The 11,482-nt window shown below is 47.6% G+C and overlaps 2 protein-coding genes across 12 annotated transcripts in view; both read left to right on the top strand.

The window, feature by feature from the left end:
• The first annotated feature begins 2,109 nt into the window (after nucleotides 1–2,109).
• On the top strand, nucleotides 2,110–6,939 carry HIGD1A (HIG1 hypoxia inducible domain family member 1A). 7 transcript variants are annotated; one of them, XM_048951678.1, is made up of 4 exons: nucleotides 2,110–2,138; nucleotides 3,547–3,654; nucleotides 5,029–5,163; nucleotides 5,838–6,939. In XM_048951678.1, the coding sequence occupies exons 2-4, from the start codon at nucleotides 3,552–3,554 to the stop codon at nucleotides 5,885–5,887; spliced, it is 288 nt and encodes a 95-aa protein (XP_048807635.1). In that variant the 5' UTR covers nucleotides 2,110–2,138; nucleotides 3,547–3,551; the 3' UTR covers nucleotides 5,888–6,939. The 7 variants fall into 7 exon arrangements, with proteins under 7 accessions (XP_048807635.1, XP_048807632.1, XP_048807633.1 ...); XM_048951675.1 differs by lacking the exon at nucleotides 2,110–2,138 and adding an exon at nucleotides 2,157–2,285; XM_048951676.1 differs by lacking the exon at nucleotides 2,110–2,138 and adding an exon at nucleotides 2,164–2,280.
• A 179-nt stretch (nucleotides 6,940–7,118) lies between these two features.
• CCDC13 (coiled-coil domain containing 13) overlaps nucleotides 7,119–11,482 on the top strand; it is a 29,584-nt gene continuing 25,220 nt past the window's right edge. The window contains exons 1-2 of one of the 5 annotated variants that reach the window (XM_048951612.1): nucleotides 7,119–7,166; nucleotides 8,411–8,634. In XM_048951612.1, the coding sequence (XP_048807569.1) occupies nucleotides 8,417–8,634 (218 nt within the window). In that variant the 5' untranslated portion in view covers nucleotides 7,119–7,166; nucleotides 8,411–8,416. Of the gene's footprint in view, nucleotides 7,167–7,210; nucleotides 7,337–7,601; nucleotides 8,305–8,410; nucleotides 8,635–11,482 lie in introns of those variants that run through there. The other 4 variants (XM_048951606.1, XM_048951607.1, XM_048951608.1 and 1 more) reach the window with 4 other exon arrangements.

Below are 11,482 nucleotides of genomic sequence, written 5' to 3'. Positions count from 1 at the left end.
GTTACTGATTTAAAACACTCTTCAGAGAAAACCTATGCATCTCCCAGCCCACACCTCAGCTCCTCCAGGCTCTGCCCTTGCATCAAACTTGCATTTCCCTACAGCACCCATGCAGGACCAAAAGCTGCTTGTTTCTGCTGCCAGGCTAAGACTCGGGTTTCCAAAGGGAACCAAACCAGCCATTTAGCTGGTCAATTACAGCAATTAGCTGCCTCACAGGCCTGTGCACAGCCCTCGAGCACGTCTGGGCAATGTACATTAGCAGGGAGCGAAAAGCAGAAGCTTTGATGGGGCTGCTCCAGGTGACAGGAGCTTCGTTAGCCCAGCAATGAAAACGAAGTGAGTTTGGCTTTGTAATTGAGTTTCTACCCTTGAGCTCAGAGCTCAGAGTTGTAGGGAATTAAATGTGTCTGTAACAGCCACGGCCAAGAGCAGCCCTCACTGTCATTTATTACCAGATTTTAACTCCATTTGGGAGCTGGTAATTGCAGATTCCTTTTTTTCCTTTTATACTCTGCAGAACCTTAATGGCTTTGGCAATTAATGTAACCAGATTATCAATAATGGAAAGCGCATTTAGGGACGTTCAGTAGCATGAAAAAAAAAATAAAAGGGTTAACAGAGCTGCTTGTTTTTTGCTGCCTGGAAAAGCAGGAGTCTGCTCTTTCTGGGGCCCCAGCCTGCAGAAATGGGGTCTCCACAAAGCACTTTTCTATGCTGTTTTTCTTTGCCAAGTTGCCTCCGAGTTCAGGAGAAGGTTTTAGGCATCTTCAGGATATTCAGGGGGAGTTTTGTTCCAGCTCCAGGCACTGCTTCCATAATCAGGAACAATTTCTATGCTGTCTTTAGGCTTTAAAATCCCTGTCCCACTGTAAGGAGGCGGCAAACTGAGCTCAAATTTAGAAAATAAAAATAAAAATAAGGTAAAAAGGCAAAAATCAGGTGGAGGCAAAGCAGGGTCCTGCCTTCCACTAGAGAACTTCCATTTGACTTTGAATGTGTGTTTACATCAACATAATTTTTGAAGCAAAAAGCCAATAAGCTGCTGAAAAACTATGTTCTGTTTTGCTTCCTGTAAACAGCAGCTTAAAAACCCACTCTTGGGAATGCAACAATGTGCTGAGTTCATCCCCCAAATCCCTATGGTTTTGCAAATACTGTTTGTTCTTAGTGATGTAGTAAATACTAAGGGAAAAAAATAATAATGACAATCCATAGCTGAACACAGGCACTGCCTCATGGCCCTGCTGAACTCCTGGGGCAGGCAGAGTAATGACAGCACTGATGGCATTGGCTTCACTGCCCTACATCTCAGGCCTCTCTGAGGTCACACATGGCTGCTCCTGACCCCATGGCCACGTCCCTGCCTTTCACAGGGGGATGTATGTGTTCCATATGGGTTTCACTGGCTGTTAAGTTCTTTACAGAGAGAGTGGTGAGGTGCTGGAACAGCTGCCCAGAGAGGCTGTGGATGCTCCATCCATCCCTGGAGGGGTTCAAGGCCAGGTTGGATGGGGCTCTGGGCAGCCTGGTCTAGTGTTAAATGGGGAGGTTGGTGTCCCTGCATGTGGCAGGGGGTTTGGAGATTCACGATCCTTGAGGTCCCTTTCAACCATGGCCATTCTGTGATTCAGGATTTCCAGCACCCAGAACCTGTGCAGCCCCACATTGTGATGCAGCCACTCCAGACACCCCTGCCCACCACGTCCCTCGGGCTGACATCTCTTCTTTGTGTATCAATGTTGCAACCTCTGCACTGTTTGATTTTGCCCTAAAAAAGCAAAATCCTCCATGTCCACCCCCCCCCCCCCCCCACTTCTCCATTCAGTGCTGGGCACAGGAAGCAGGATCCCCTCTGTCCCTTTGTTATCAAAGTGAATTTAATGAAAGAAGATGGAGCAGAAGGGCTGAGCTACAATCAGAAAAGTGCAGAAGGGACGGCACAGAAGAGCACTCGGGATGGAAGGGGCCCGTATGAGACCACGCCGCCACTCCTGCAGGCACTGCTGATGGGGGGGAGGGGAGGAGCCCCCGAGTGACGTCACGTCCTGCCTCACCTCCTAGTCCATATAAGGACTTCACTCCACATAAGGAGCAAAAGCTCCGCCTCGTCAAGCGGCGCTCGGGATTGGCTGGCGGTGGGCGCGCGGGGCTCTGGGAGCTGTAGTTCTCAGGCGGGGCGAGGCTGCCGGCCAATAGCGCGGGGGGGGCGGGGCCTGGAGCCGCAGACGCCGGCCGGTGTCGGGAGCCGAGTGCGGAGTGGCGACTTCAGTGCGCGCTGTGCGGTGGGAGCGGGGCGCCGGGTGCGGGGCTGAGGGTCGTTTTCCGGCCTGTCTCTTTCCTATCTTTTTTCTCGTTCGCCTCCTCCGTGTCGAAGCTGTTCTCGCGGGCGGCCTTGCGGGCTTCGGTGTGTCCCGGGTGTCGGGCAAGGTCAGGGCGGCTCGGGCCGCTGGGTGCTCCCGGCGGCTCGGTTGGCGTTCCCCGGGCATGAGGTGCCTGGTCCCGCGGAAGAAGGACGGAGCGCAGCTCGGCAGGGCCCTGGGAGCGGTTTGAGCGTTTATTCTAAAGAGCTCTGGGGTGAAATGGGTGTGCAGGAAATGCTGCTCGGCCCGGGCGTGCTGCCTCTTCCGTGGTGTGCTCCGGCAGGTCCCCGGCCTGCCCGTAGCGTAGCTCTGCAGTGCGGTTCCGGGGGAGGCTGGGTTGAGTTTGGTATCGAGCGTGTTGGGGCAGCGCTGGATTGATGCAGGTAGAAATCCTTCCTGAGCTGGCTGTGGTAGCAGGAGTGGCCGCTGATTGTTGAGTGATGCTTACAGTGGGAGGTGAACGAGGAGCGCGGCGTGGTGGTGTGGGATCAACCGGGGGAGTTCTGGTGGTGATCTCCCTAGTTAGGTGTAGGCTCAGCGTGTAGAGCTCTTGTAAATGCGGTGATGTTTGGTTCTATCTGTTTCTTTTTCCTCTCTGGGGAATCACCTGTGCTGAAATGGAAACTGCTTGTGATGCTGCTGTGTCCACCAAGGGCACGCTCCTGCTCTGCTCTCCAGCAGGATGGGCTGCAGCTGTGACAGAGCAGCCACTAAAGGCAGCACTGACCTTCTGTTGCTCTTTCCACCCGTAGCACTTCTGTTGCATTTCCTGGCAGGCAGCAAAAGGGAGGGATGAGCTGAGGGCAGCTACTAAGGAATCTGCTGGTAGGGAGCGAAGCAGTGTGGTGAGCAGTGAGAGGAAATGTGGGCAGAGATTAAAGCTTTCAGCAGCCTCTTGCTGCCCGTGGGCCTGTGGGAGTGCTGGGATCTGTTGTGGGATGAAAGATTAATAGAGCAACAAGTTTCTGCTATCAAACTTTTTCTGAATTGTACACAAGCTTCCCAAGGCTTTGCTTGGTTTAAATCATCTGCATGCAACTCCTCAGCTCAGCTTCAGCTCTTGTTGCTTGCACTGAACTAAGCTGACCTTCCGTTCCTGTGGAATACACAAGGGATTTTCTTTTCCTGAAAGTTCCCTTTAACTTATTTATAAAATCTCAAGGGAGACTCCTTGTCTTTGCAGGCACCATGTCATCCGGACATGAACCTGTTTACCCTGAGTATGAGACTGAAACCAGCCAGACGTCGAAGCTGCTACGGAAATTTAAGGAGACGCCATTTGTACCAATTGGTGAGCTTAAGTCTGGGCGTACTTACTTACATAGGCTCTCTGTGCATGGGAAATCAATATGGCAAACACAGTCCCATACAGTGAGTAGGTAATTGCTTTGATAGGACTTCCTCTTTGAAATGACTTCCTTGCGCAGGGTTGTTACGTGGTAACAGCAGTGCTGATTGTACCTGCGGAGGTATTTGCTGCTGTGTAAAGAGAGAAATGGATGAGGCCTCTCGTCTTTAGGTTTAGTGGTTCCCCAGTTTGAGGAGACTGGTTGAGTTCTCAGCCTTTGCTGAGCTACTGGAAGAGCTGTGAGGAAAGGTTTGCGTGCCCCCTGGGAACTTTTCTGTGATTGGGAACCGCCTGTAACAGGATACAGAGTTTGATTTCAAGCTGCCTTAAATGGACGGTGTTCAGGTCAGTTGGGGTGAGCTGTTCCACAACAGCTGATTGCTGCTTCTGGTTTCTGTGGTCACAGGACTTTGCTCTGTGGGCTCATTGGAGCAGACTGCATGCTCCATGGGCTGGGTTCCCCTAGGCTGATCGACTCACCCTCAAACTGTGTCAGATTGACTTGCAGGCACTAAAATTCTTAATTTGTATTTTATGAAGCTATTCTGTAAATCATGCACAGAGAAAGGCTGTTAGCTTCTCAGGTGGAACTGGTAATATTCTTGTTCAGGTAGCCAAGCTGTCTGGGCTTTTGGCAGTAAAATACACACAGTCCTTAAAACTTGGCAGCCTTCCTTGAACTATGTAAATAATCATCCTAAATGTGGACTGAAGTGGTGGGGATTGAAAACTGTTGTGCGTGGTGTTCTGTGAGAGCCTTTCTGTATACCGGAAGGAAATGGTATAGCCTGGGCTGTGTGGTTTGTGGGACTAAAATGGAGTGTCCCCGTGAAGATACCTTGCTGAACATCTGTCCTGTAGTGTGGGAGAGGAACTTATGATTTGTGTCCAGGTGAAAGAAGGCCAAATGTGACAACACCCAAAATAACATCCTTGGCAGGCAGGTTAGGATGCCTCCACAAACCATTAGCACTGAGTGTCCCAGCCAATGCTGAGCCGTTTTCTTGACTGTGAGCTTCCTTCCAAGAAAACAGGCAGCTCTTGTGCTCTCTGAGAAATACTGAAGAAATTCTGACGCCTTGAGAATGATCCCTGAGTTTCTGCTGTTGTGTTTTAACACCACTGGAAATTGTCATTGTCTTCCCTGCTGACTTGTGACTTAAATGAGGTGGAAAGCAGTGGGAAGGACAGGGACTTGTGCTGTGTGCAGAGATCAGACAAAAACATGCTTACTCTCAGGATTTCTTGAGGATTTCTCAAAGTCACCAAGATGTGGGAGGCGATCCTTACTCACGTGGATGTTTTCCTCCTTTGCAGGGATGGCCGGCTTTGCCGTGGTGGTGGGCTATGGGCTGTACAAACTGAAGCATCGGGGGAACACAAAGATGTCGCTTCACCTGATTCACATGCGTGTGGCAGCGCAGGGCTTCGTTGTGGGAGCAATAACGTGTGGTACGTACTGAGCAGGGAGCACCATGGGTTGTGGAGACCTTCTTGCACCTCTTTTCCTGCTGGTGGATGTTGTAGTACACGTGTTGAGTATTAAACTCCACTAGCTTTGAGAGTAGAAGTTTTGACTGCTTTCACATGTGGGAAGCTTCTGGAGGTACTGAAATTAGAGGAAAAGATAAAGGACTGCCTGCTGTTAATGTTTTCCCATGTAAATATGTTGCTGTTTCTGAACTTAATGCAATGGAAAGACAGCTTGCATAGACAGTGATCTTATTGCCCAGAATTATCCCTGAATGTACTGAAGGATCTGTACTTTGAGGCCCTATTTAAGTATTTTAGCTGTGTGTGTGTTTTGAATGCGCATCCCACAAAACGCGGCTTGCCTAATCTGCGTTCCCAGAAAGTGCAAAAGCAAAGCTTGACTTTGGCTGCAAAACAGACTAGAGCTGGCTGGGAATCCATGTACAAGAAGGAAAATTTCTGTGCACGGAAAGTCCTGTAGTGTTTGTTCATCATGACTATTTAAAACAAACAAAAACCAACCAAACAAACCACAAATGACAGAAGAGGAAGGGAAATGCTATTTCTGTTGCTCAGAATTTCAGAGTTCAGATTTTGAACGCTTTGTATTCAATCCAGCTTTTTTTTCTGTGTTTTTTTTTTCTGTCACATAGGTGTGCTGTATTCCATGTTTCAGGAGTACGTGGTAAAGCCCAAGGAGTAATAGAAGGATGACCTAAATCTGTCCCGGTGGTGACCTGTGTACTGCATCTATAGACCTCATATCAAGGGGTTCTTGAGGGGAAAAAATATATCGTTTTAGAGAATTGCCCTTTATTTTTGTATATGGTACGCTGTTCTGAGGCTGGCAGCCTAAATGATTGCATACTAGGCGAATGGGTATGGCAGTCTGGTTCTCTTTGATTGGCCTTATCATACCCTGCTGTTTAGGGGATATAGTAGAGCACCCATAGTCTTCCCCTTGGCTGTTTTACTCAGCCCTACAATTGGTGACTTCTTTTGCTGCCATTGCCCAAAATGACAAAGCCTGAGCTAGCTTTGCTAAGCCTCAGCCAGGGTGTAAAGGTGTATCTGTAAGATAGCACTGTATTTTCATGTTATCTTCTGTCCTGTGTATTTGCCAGCCTCCAGCTTTGTAATGTAGAAGCTTCCAGTAGCACTGACTGCTAAAATAGAGAGATCTATAAACATCTATTTTATTTTTTTATTTAAGGCATGAGGTTATTTGGTGTGTTTCAGCTATTTAAATGTTATATTTATTCATCATTAATGAAGACACAGTCTCCTTATTTTTACCATAGGCTTTCAGACCCTTGGAGTACTGTATTTTGTAACTTTATTTAGTGTTCTTCTGGCTAATATTTAAATGTAACATTTAAAGTATGTCTGGGTTTGGCATTCTAATGCTTTTAAAGCGTCATCTAGCTCTGACTTACAGAGTTATATTTTCCCATAGAAATTTTGAAGCACTTGCATCTGAAAAGCCCCTTGGGTGAGGTGTAAAACCTTTGTAAACTGCCAATGTGATTTTATGCAGGAACCCCTCGTATTTCTAACAGCAGTCACAAAAATAAATGTGTTGATGAAGTGAGTTGGTTTAAAAAAAAAAGATATTTCTCTGACTAGCCGACATTCCATCGTGCCAATATGATGTCTCACAAATAAGTTGTGCCCTCCCGCTCTGTGATATGTTGCTGTGGGGAGGAATGTGCGATGCAATGTGAATAAACAGCTGAGAGCACTGTGGATAACCAACGTTTGTGTGAGGATTTCCTGGGGAGCGGTGTGCTGAGCCACGGGGCAGCTGGAAAACACCTCCAGGTGCTACAGGGCAGGCGGAGATTGCTCCGCTTCTTTTAGCCGTAAACCGCCCTCCTCTTCCCCAGGATGGAGAAACGGTGGCTCCAATCTCCGCCTCCGGTCGGCGGGAGGCCGAGGGCGCTAAGATGGCGGCCGCGCTGAGGAGAGCGGCGCTCCGCTGGGTGCGCATGCGCGGCCCCGCGCTTTGCTCCGCCTTCGGCTGGTTGTTGCTATGGGAACGGCGTGGGCCGGCGGCGGAGCCGGGAGCCGGAGGGGCTGAGTACGGCCGTGCCAACGCGGGCTCTGAGGGCTCCGCCGCCGGCCTCGGGGCTGGGGGAGGCCGGGTAGGTAGGTAGGTAGGCTCCTGGGGCTCGGGGCGGGTGAGCCGGCAAGAGAGGCTGAGGGAGCAGCGCGGCCTGTGACGGTGCGCAGGGTGAGCTGTGGCACATCCCAGAGCCCCGAGGGGGAACGGTGCACGCAGGTTGTAATTCGTCCCCAGCGAGGCTTGGTGCTGAATAAAGTTCCTCACAATCACGCAGGTGCACTTTGTCCTTCATCAGGCTGCTGGCTGCCTCAGAGTGAGATAGGCCCCATGCTAATCGCTGTCTGCAGGGCGTGCCTGTGGGAGCTTTAGCCACTGGTTTTGTCAGACCAAAGGTGCACTTGGCCTTAAACAGAAGGAGGGAGGGCTGGAACACTCTAGAAAACAGATTGCCTTAATCACAGTGAAAAGGGGGGTAGGCATTGAAATGGATAGTGATACTGCTGCTTTAATGTTACCACTCAGCCCTTGGAAAGATGGGGGAAGGTTGTCAGCCTGCTCTTGGTGCCCAAAGGAAGAGTGGATAAACAGGGACCATAGAATCATGGAATGGCTTGGATTGAAAAGGACCACAATGCTCAGTTCCAACCCCCTGCTGTGTGCAGGGTTACCAGCTACCAGACCAGGTTGCCCAGAGCCACATCCAGCCTGGCCTTGAATGCCTGCAGGGATGGGGCATCCACAGCCTCCTTGGGCAACCTGTGCCAGTGCCTCACCACCCTCTGTGTGAAGAGACTTTCAGTCTCTGTAACATGTTTGTTACACTGGCTTCGTTTCAGCCTCGGCTTGCTCTTCTCTAAAGATGTTTGTTTTAAGTGTATCTGTTTAAAAAAAAAAACAAACATTTAAAAACACTTATTTTAATGTTAGAGTGAAGATAGACCTGAAAATTTCTTTTCAGTTTGAAAGGCATCTGTGGTAAAAGGCCATTAAAGTGAGGTTGTGAGGCTGAAGAGCACAGTGAGAGGAAGAGGTGGTGGCAGGGAGACTGTGCAAAGGTCGGTGTGGAAAAACTACAAACCAGCTATTAGAAGAGGATGTTTTGAATGTGATATTGATCTCTGCTCTCTTTTGCTCTTCATTTTCTTCCTGTGATGCTTTTAGTAAGCAATGGAATCAGACATAAGTGGGAACGAACATTTTAAAAGCCAGTTTAAAGCTCTTCAGGTACAACAGCAGAGAAGACTACAGAATCTAATGGAGAGGAAGAAGGAAAAACAGAACAGTCAGAAGGCTAACAATGGCAACGGAAAGGAGACTTTCAACATCCTGACTGATCTAAACTTGTTTGAAACAGAACAACCTGTAACCGAAGATGACAGCAAAAGGTAAAAGTGTAGCAGCACTGCTCCTTCAGGAGATCACCTAAAGTGTGTTTAGCATATAATCTTATGAAAGTCACAGTAGAAGAGCACTTTGTCTTCAGTGTCCATTATCCTGAGAAGACCCTCACTGTGTCTGATATGTTTTGCACTGTGATATGTTCTTTATTTTTTAGTATTTCACAAGTAGAGAGCTGCAGCACAGAGGGGTTAAGGTACCAGCTAGGTACTACCTGACCATCAGGGTGACTGAACTGCTGGTTAGTTCCTGCCTAGCTTTGTAAATAAGTTCTCTACATGACTAATTTCCAGAAACCAATATGTGCAAAGCATCACGCAGCTAGTGGGTATAAACCAAAGGCCTGCAGCCCAGGGAAGTGTTCCTTCACGTATTCTTCACATATGACATGATTTAGTAGGTCAAAAGACAGCCACAGGAGATGAAGTAGATGTCTAGGAGAGTCTTGTAGATAAGGTTGCCTCATGGGTGAGATACTTGACAGGGATATACAAGGTAGGATTTTAAATCATAGTGGGTCAGAGGTTTGGGTCTTATCTCACCCACTGAGGGAGTATCTGGGTTATCAGGATACTAGACATTCTACTGTGAATCTTTCTTTATCTTGCATTTGGAGCTGAGTGCACGATTCAATTTACTGGACCAGATTTGAAAGCCCAGCTCAGATCATCCATCTTCCTCCTAGGATGTAGTCAGTGTCTCCTGGCACGATTAATTTATTTGTATTTTTATGAACTAGAACAGGTTTGGAGTTGGACAGATCCCAAGGACATTACTACAGTGTTGGCTCTTCTGTGATTTTCCCCCTTTTAAGTGGTGAAGACAGCTTAAAGAATTCCTGCTTCTGCTCACCACTTGCAGCTCTACTGATACAGCTGTTTTAAGGGCTGTGCTGGAAATGAATTCAGTTTCTGGGGCAAGGGTATTTTTATTTCAGTGATCTAGATTATAGCCTTAGCCACACAAACTGTTTTATTGCTGCCATGATAGGGAGGTGGGCTGTGGAACGTTGGTGGGTAGAAGGAGCTGCCAGCTCCTTCCTGGAAAGTCACACAGGTATGTACCTTTGAGACAATTTTACCTCCCATAATCTATAGTGGGGAAAGACACCTCTAGCAAGGCTTATCAGGCCACTAACCAAGCTTTATTGGGCCCTAAATGCTGTTCTTCCTTCTGTGTTACCCTGGGCAGCTTGTTTCTGAAGATTGCTTCACACCCAATTATGTATGCTGCAGCAGAACCTGGGAATGAACCAGTGAAGTTTTCAGGTGCTTCTGGGAATATGGTGTTCATGCTGGGAGAGAAACCTGTGTGGAAGCAGGGAGCTGAGCTTTCAGAAAGAAACTGAAGCTCTCCTCCTTGCTTTCCACGCAAAGATGGAAGTCTTCACACATAGGTTCTTCTCCAAGGCAGTCTGGTTTCCCAGTATAAGCTTCTGATCTGTCCTCTTAACAACTGTCCCCTTCAACATTTTTTTTTATGATAGTACGTAAAGTACACTGTGGAGATTTGATTTATTTTTGCAGAGGGATACTGATTCCCACATTTCAGCTGTGAATTTGATCGGGGAAAAGGAATCTGAGGAGTTGCTGTGACATACTGGTGGAGTGAGGTGCAGAGTACAGGAGAGTCCCAGCAATGCTGGCAATGCTTCTCTGACATTTGCACCTCAGCAATTTAGGTCTGAGCAATTCAAGAGCTGATACCTAGCTCTTCTTTTCTTTTTTTTCAGTAGCATTGACCATTAAAAGCCCTCATTTGACATCCCAAGTGTAGCAGACTACAGATTTCTCTGGATTGTCCTTTGTCCGTGTATGTCTACATTTGGCAGAAGAGCAGTTATCAAATCCAGGCAGGGTTTGCTTCTGGAAAGAATTCATTCTTGTGTACGGATACTGTGTTGCTGTATTCCCATGACAACACATTAGAAAGCCGTTCCCAAGTAGGAGGACTCCTCCATATGGTCTGCAGTGGCAGTGATTTCTGTATGTCCATGTTGTTTACAGCAGCACTTCATCCTCTCAGCTGTCATTCTTCCTGTGGGCCTCAGGAGTTCATTTTTCCTTCCTTCCGTTCTTCCTTCCAGTTTTTATTCAGGCATGTGTCTAGCTGACGTTTCTGTCTGTTTTTCTCTGACTTTATCTGTTTTGGTGCCTTTAAGATAAGTGATTTTCCCCATCAAATGGAGAATCTGTAACAGGGTTGGGAAAGATACCTGAATATCTGTTATAGATGCTTACAAGCTGTACCTGGATTTGTTTCTTTGAACTACGGTAAAACAAGTGAACTTTCTGCAGCTTGTTTCTTTTGAACTGTTTTTCCATTGCTGAACCACTTGGGTGGGAACCTCCTTTGTAATGCATAGAGTCACTCTGTGATGGGGTGGGAAGAAGTCTCTCAAATCAGACTCCAGCTCTGGTGCAGTTGGGATTTCCAGCCATTTTACCAGAAGTGCTGTTTGTTAAGGTTCTGAAGCCAGCTCTGAGGAAGAGATCTCTGACCAGGTGTGCTGGGAGCTCAGAACCTTCTTTACATGTTAATTTCATAACAGTTGAAAATGTTTTTGTCCATGTATCCCTCACTCAGTCAGCACAGTTTTGTTGCTAACTTCTGTGTGTAGTACGTGTGGGAATAACTTCGTTTTGTCTTTTCTCTGCTCAGATTGCCTCTTGCTTTCTTCTGCTTTGTAAACAACTGACTTTGATCTCCCTTTGATTTTCAGCTTTGGAGCAGAAGTGCACTGCTTAATTATGGATTGTGAATCATCTTATAAATTGCCTCTGTTGTTTATAACTGTTTTAAGGGGTCATTTATTCTGACATGCACATATAGAGC

The sequence above is a fragment of the Lagopus muta genome, chromosome 7 (genome assembly GCF_023343835.1).
Source record: "Lagopus muta isolate bLagMut1 chromosome 7, bLagMut1 primary, whole genome shotgun sequence".
Taxonomy (NCBI): Eukaryota; Metazoa; Chordata; class Aves; order Galliformes; family Phasianidae; genus Lagopus; species Lagopus muta.
The sequence above is the reverse complement of the archived record's forward strand: the minus strand, read 5'-3'. Positions and strand labels throughout refer to the sequence as shown.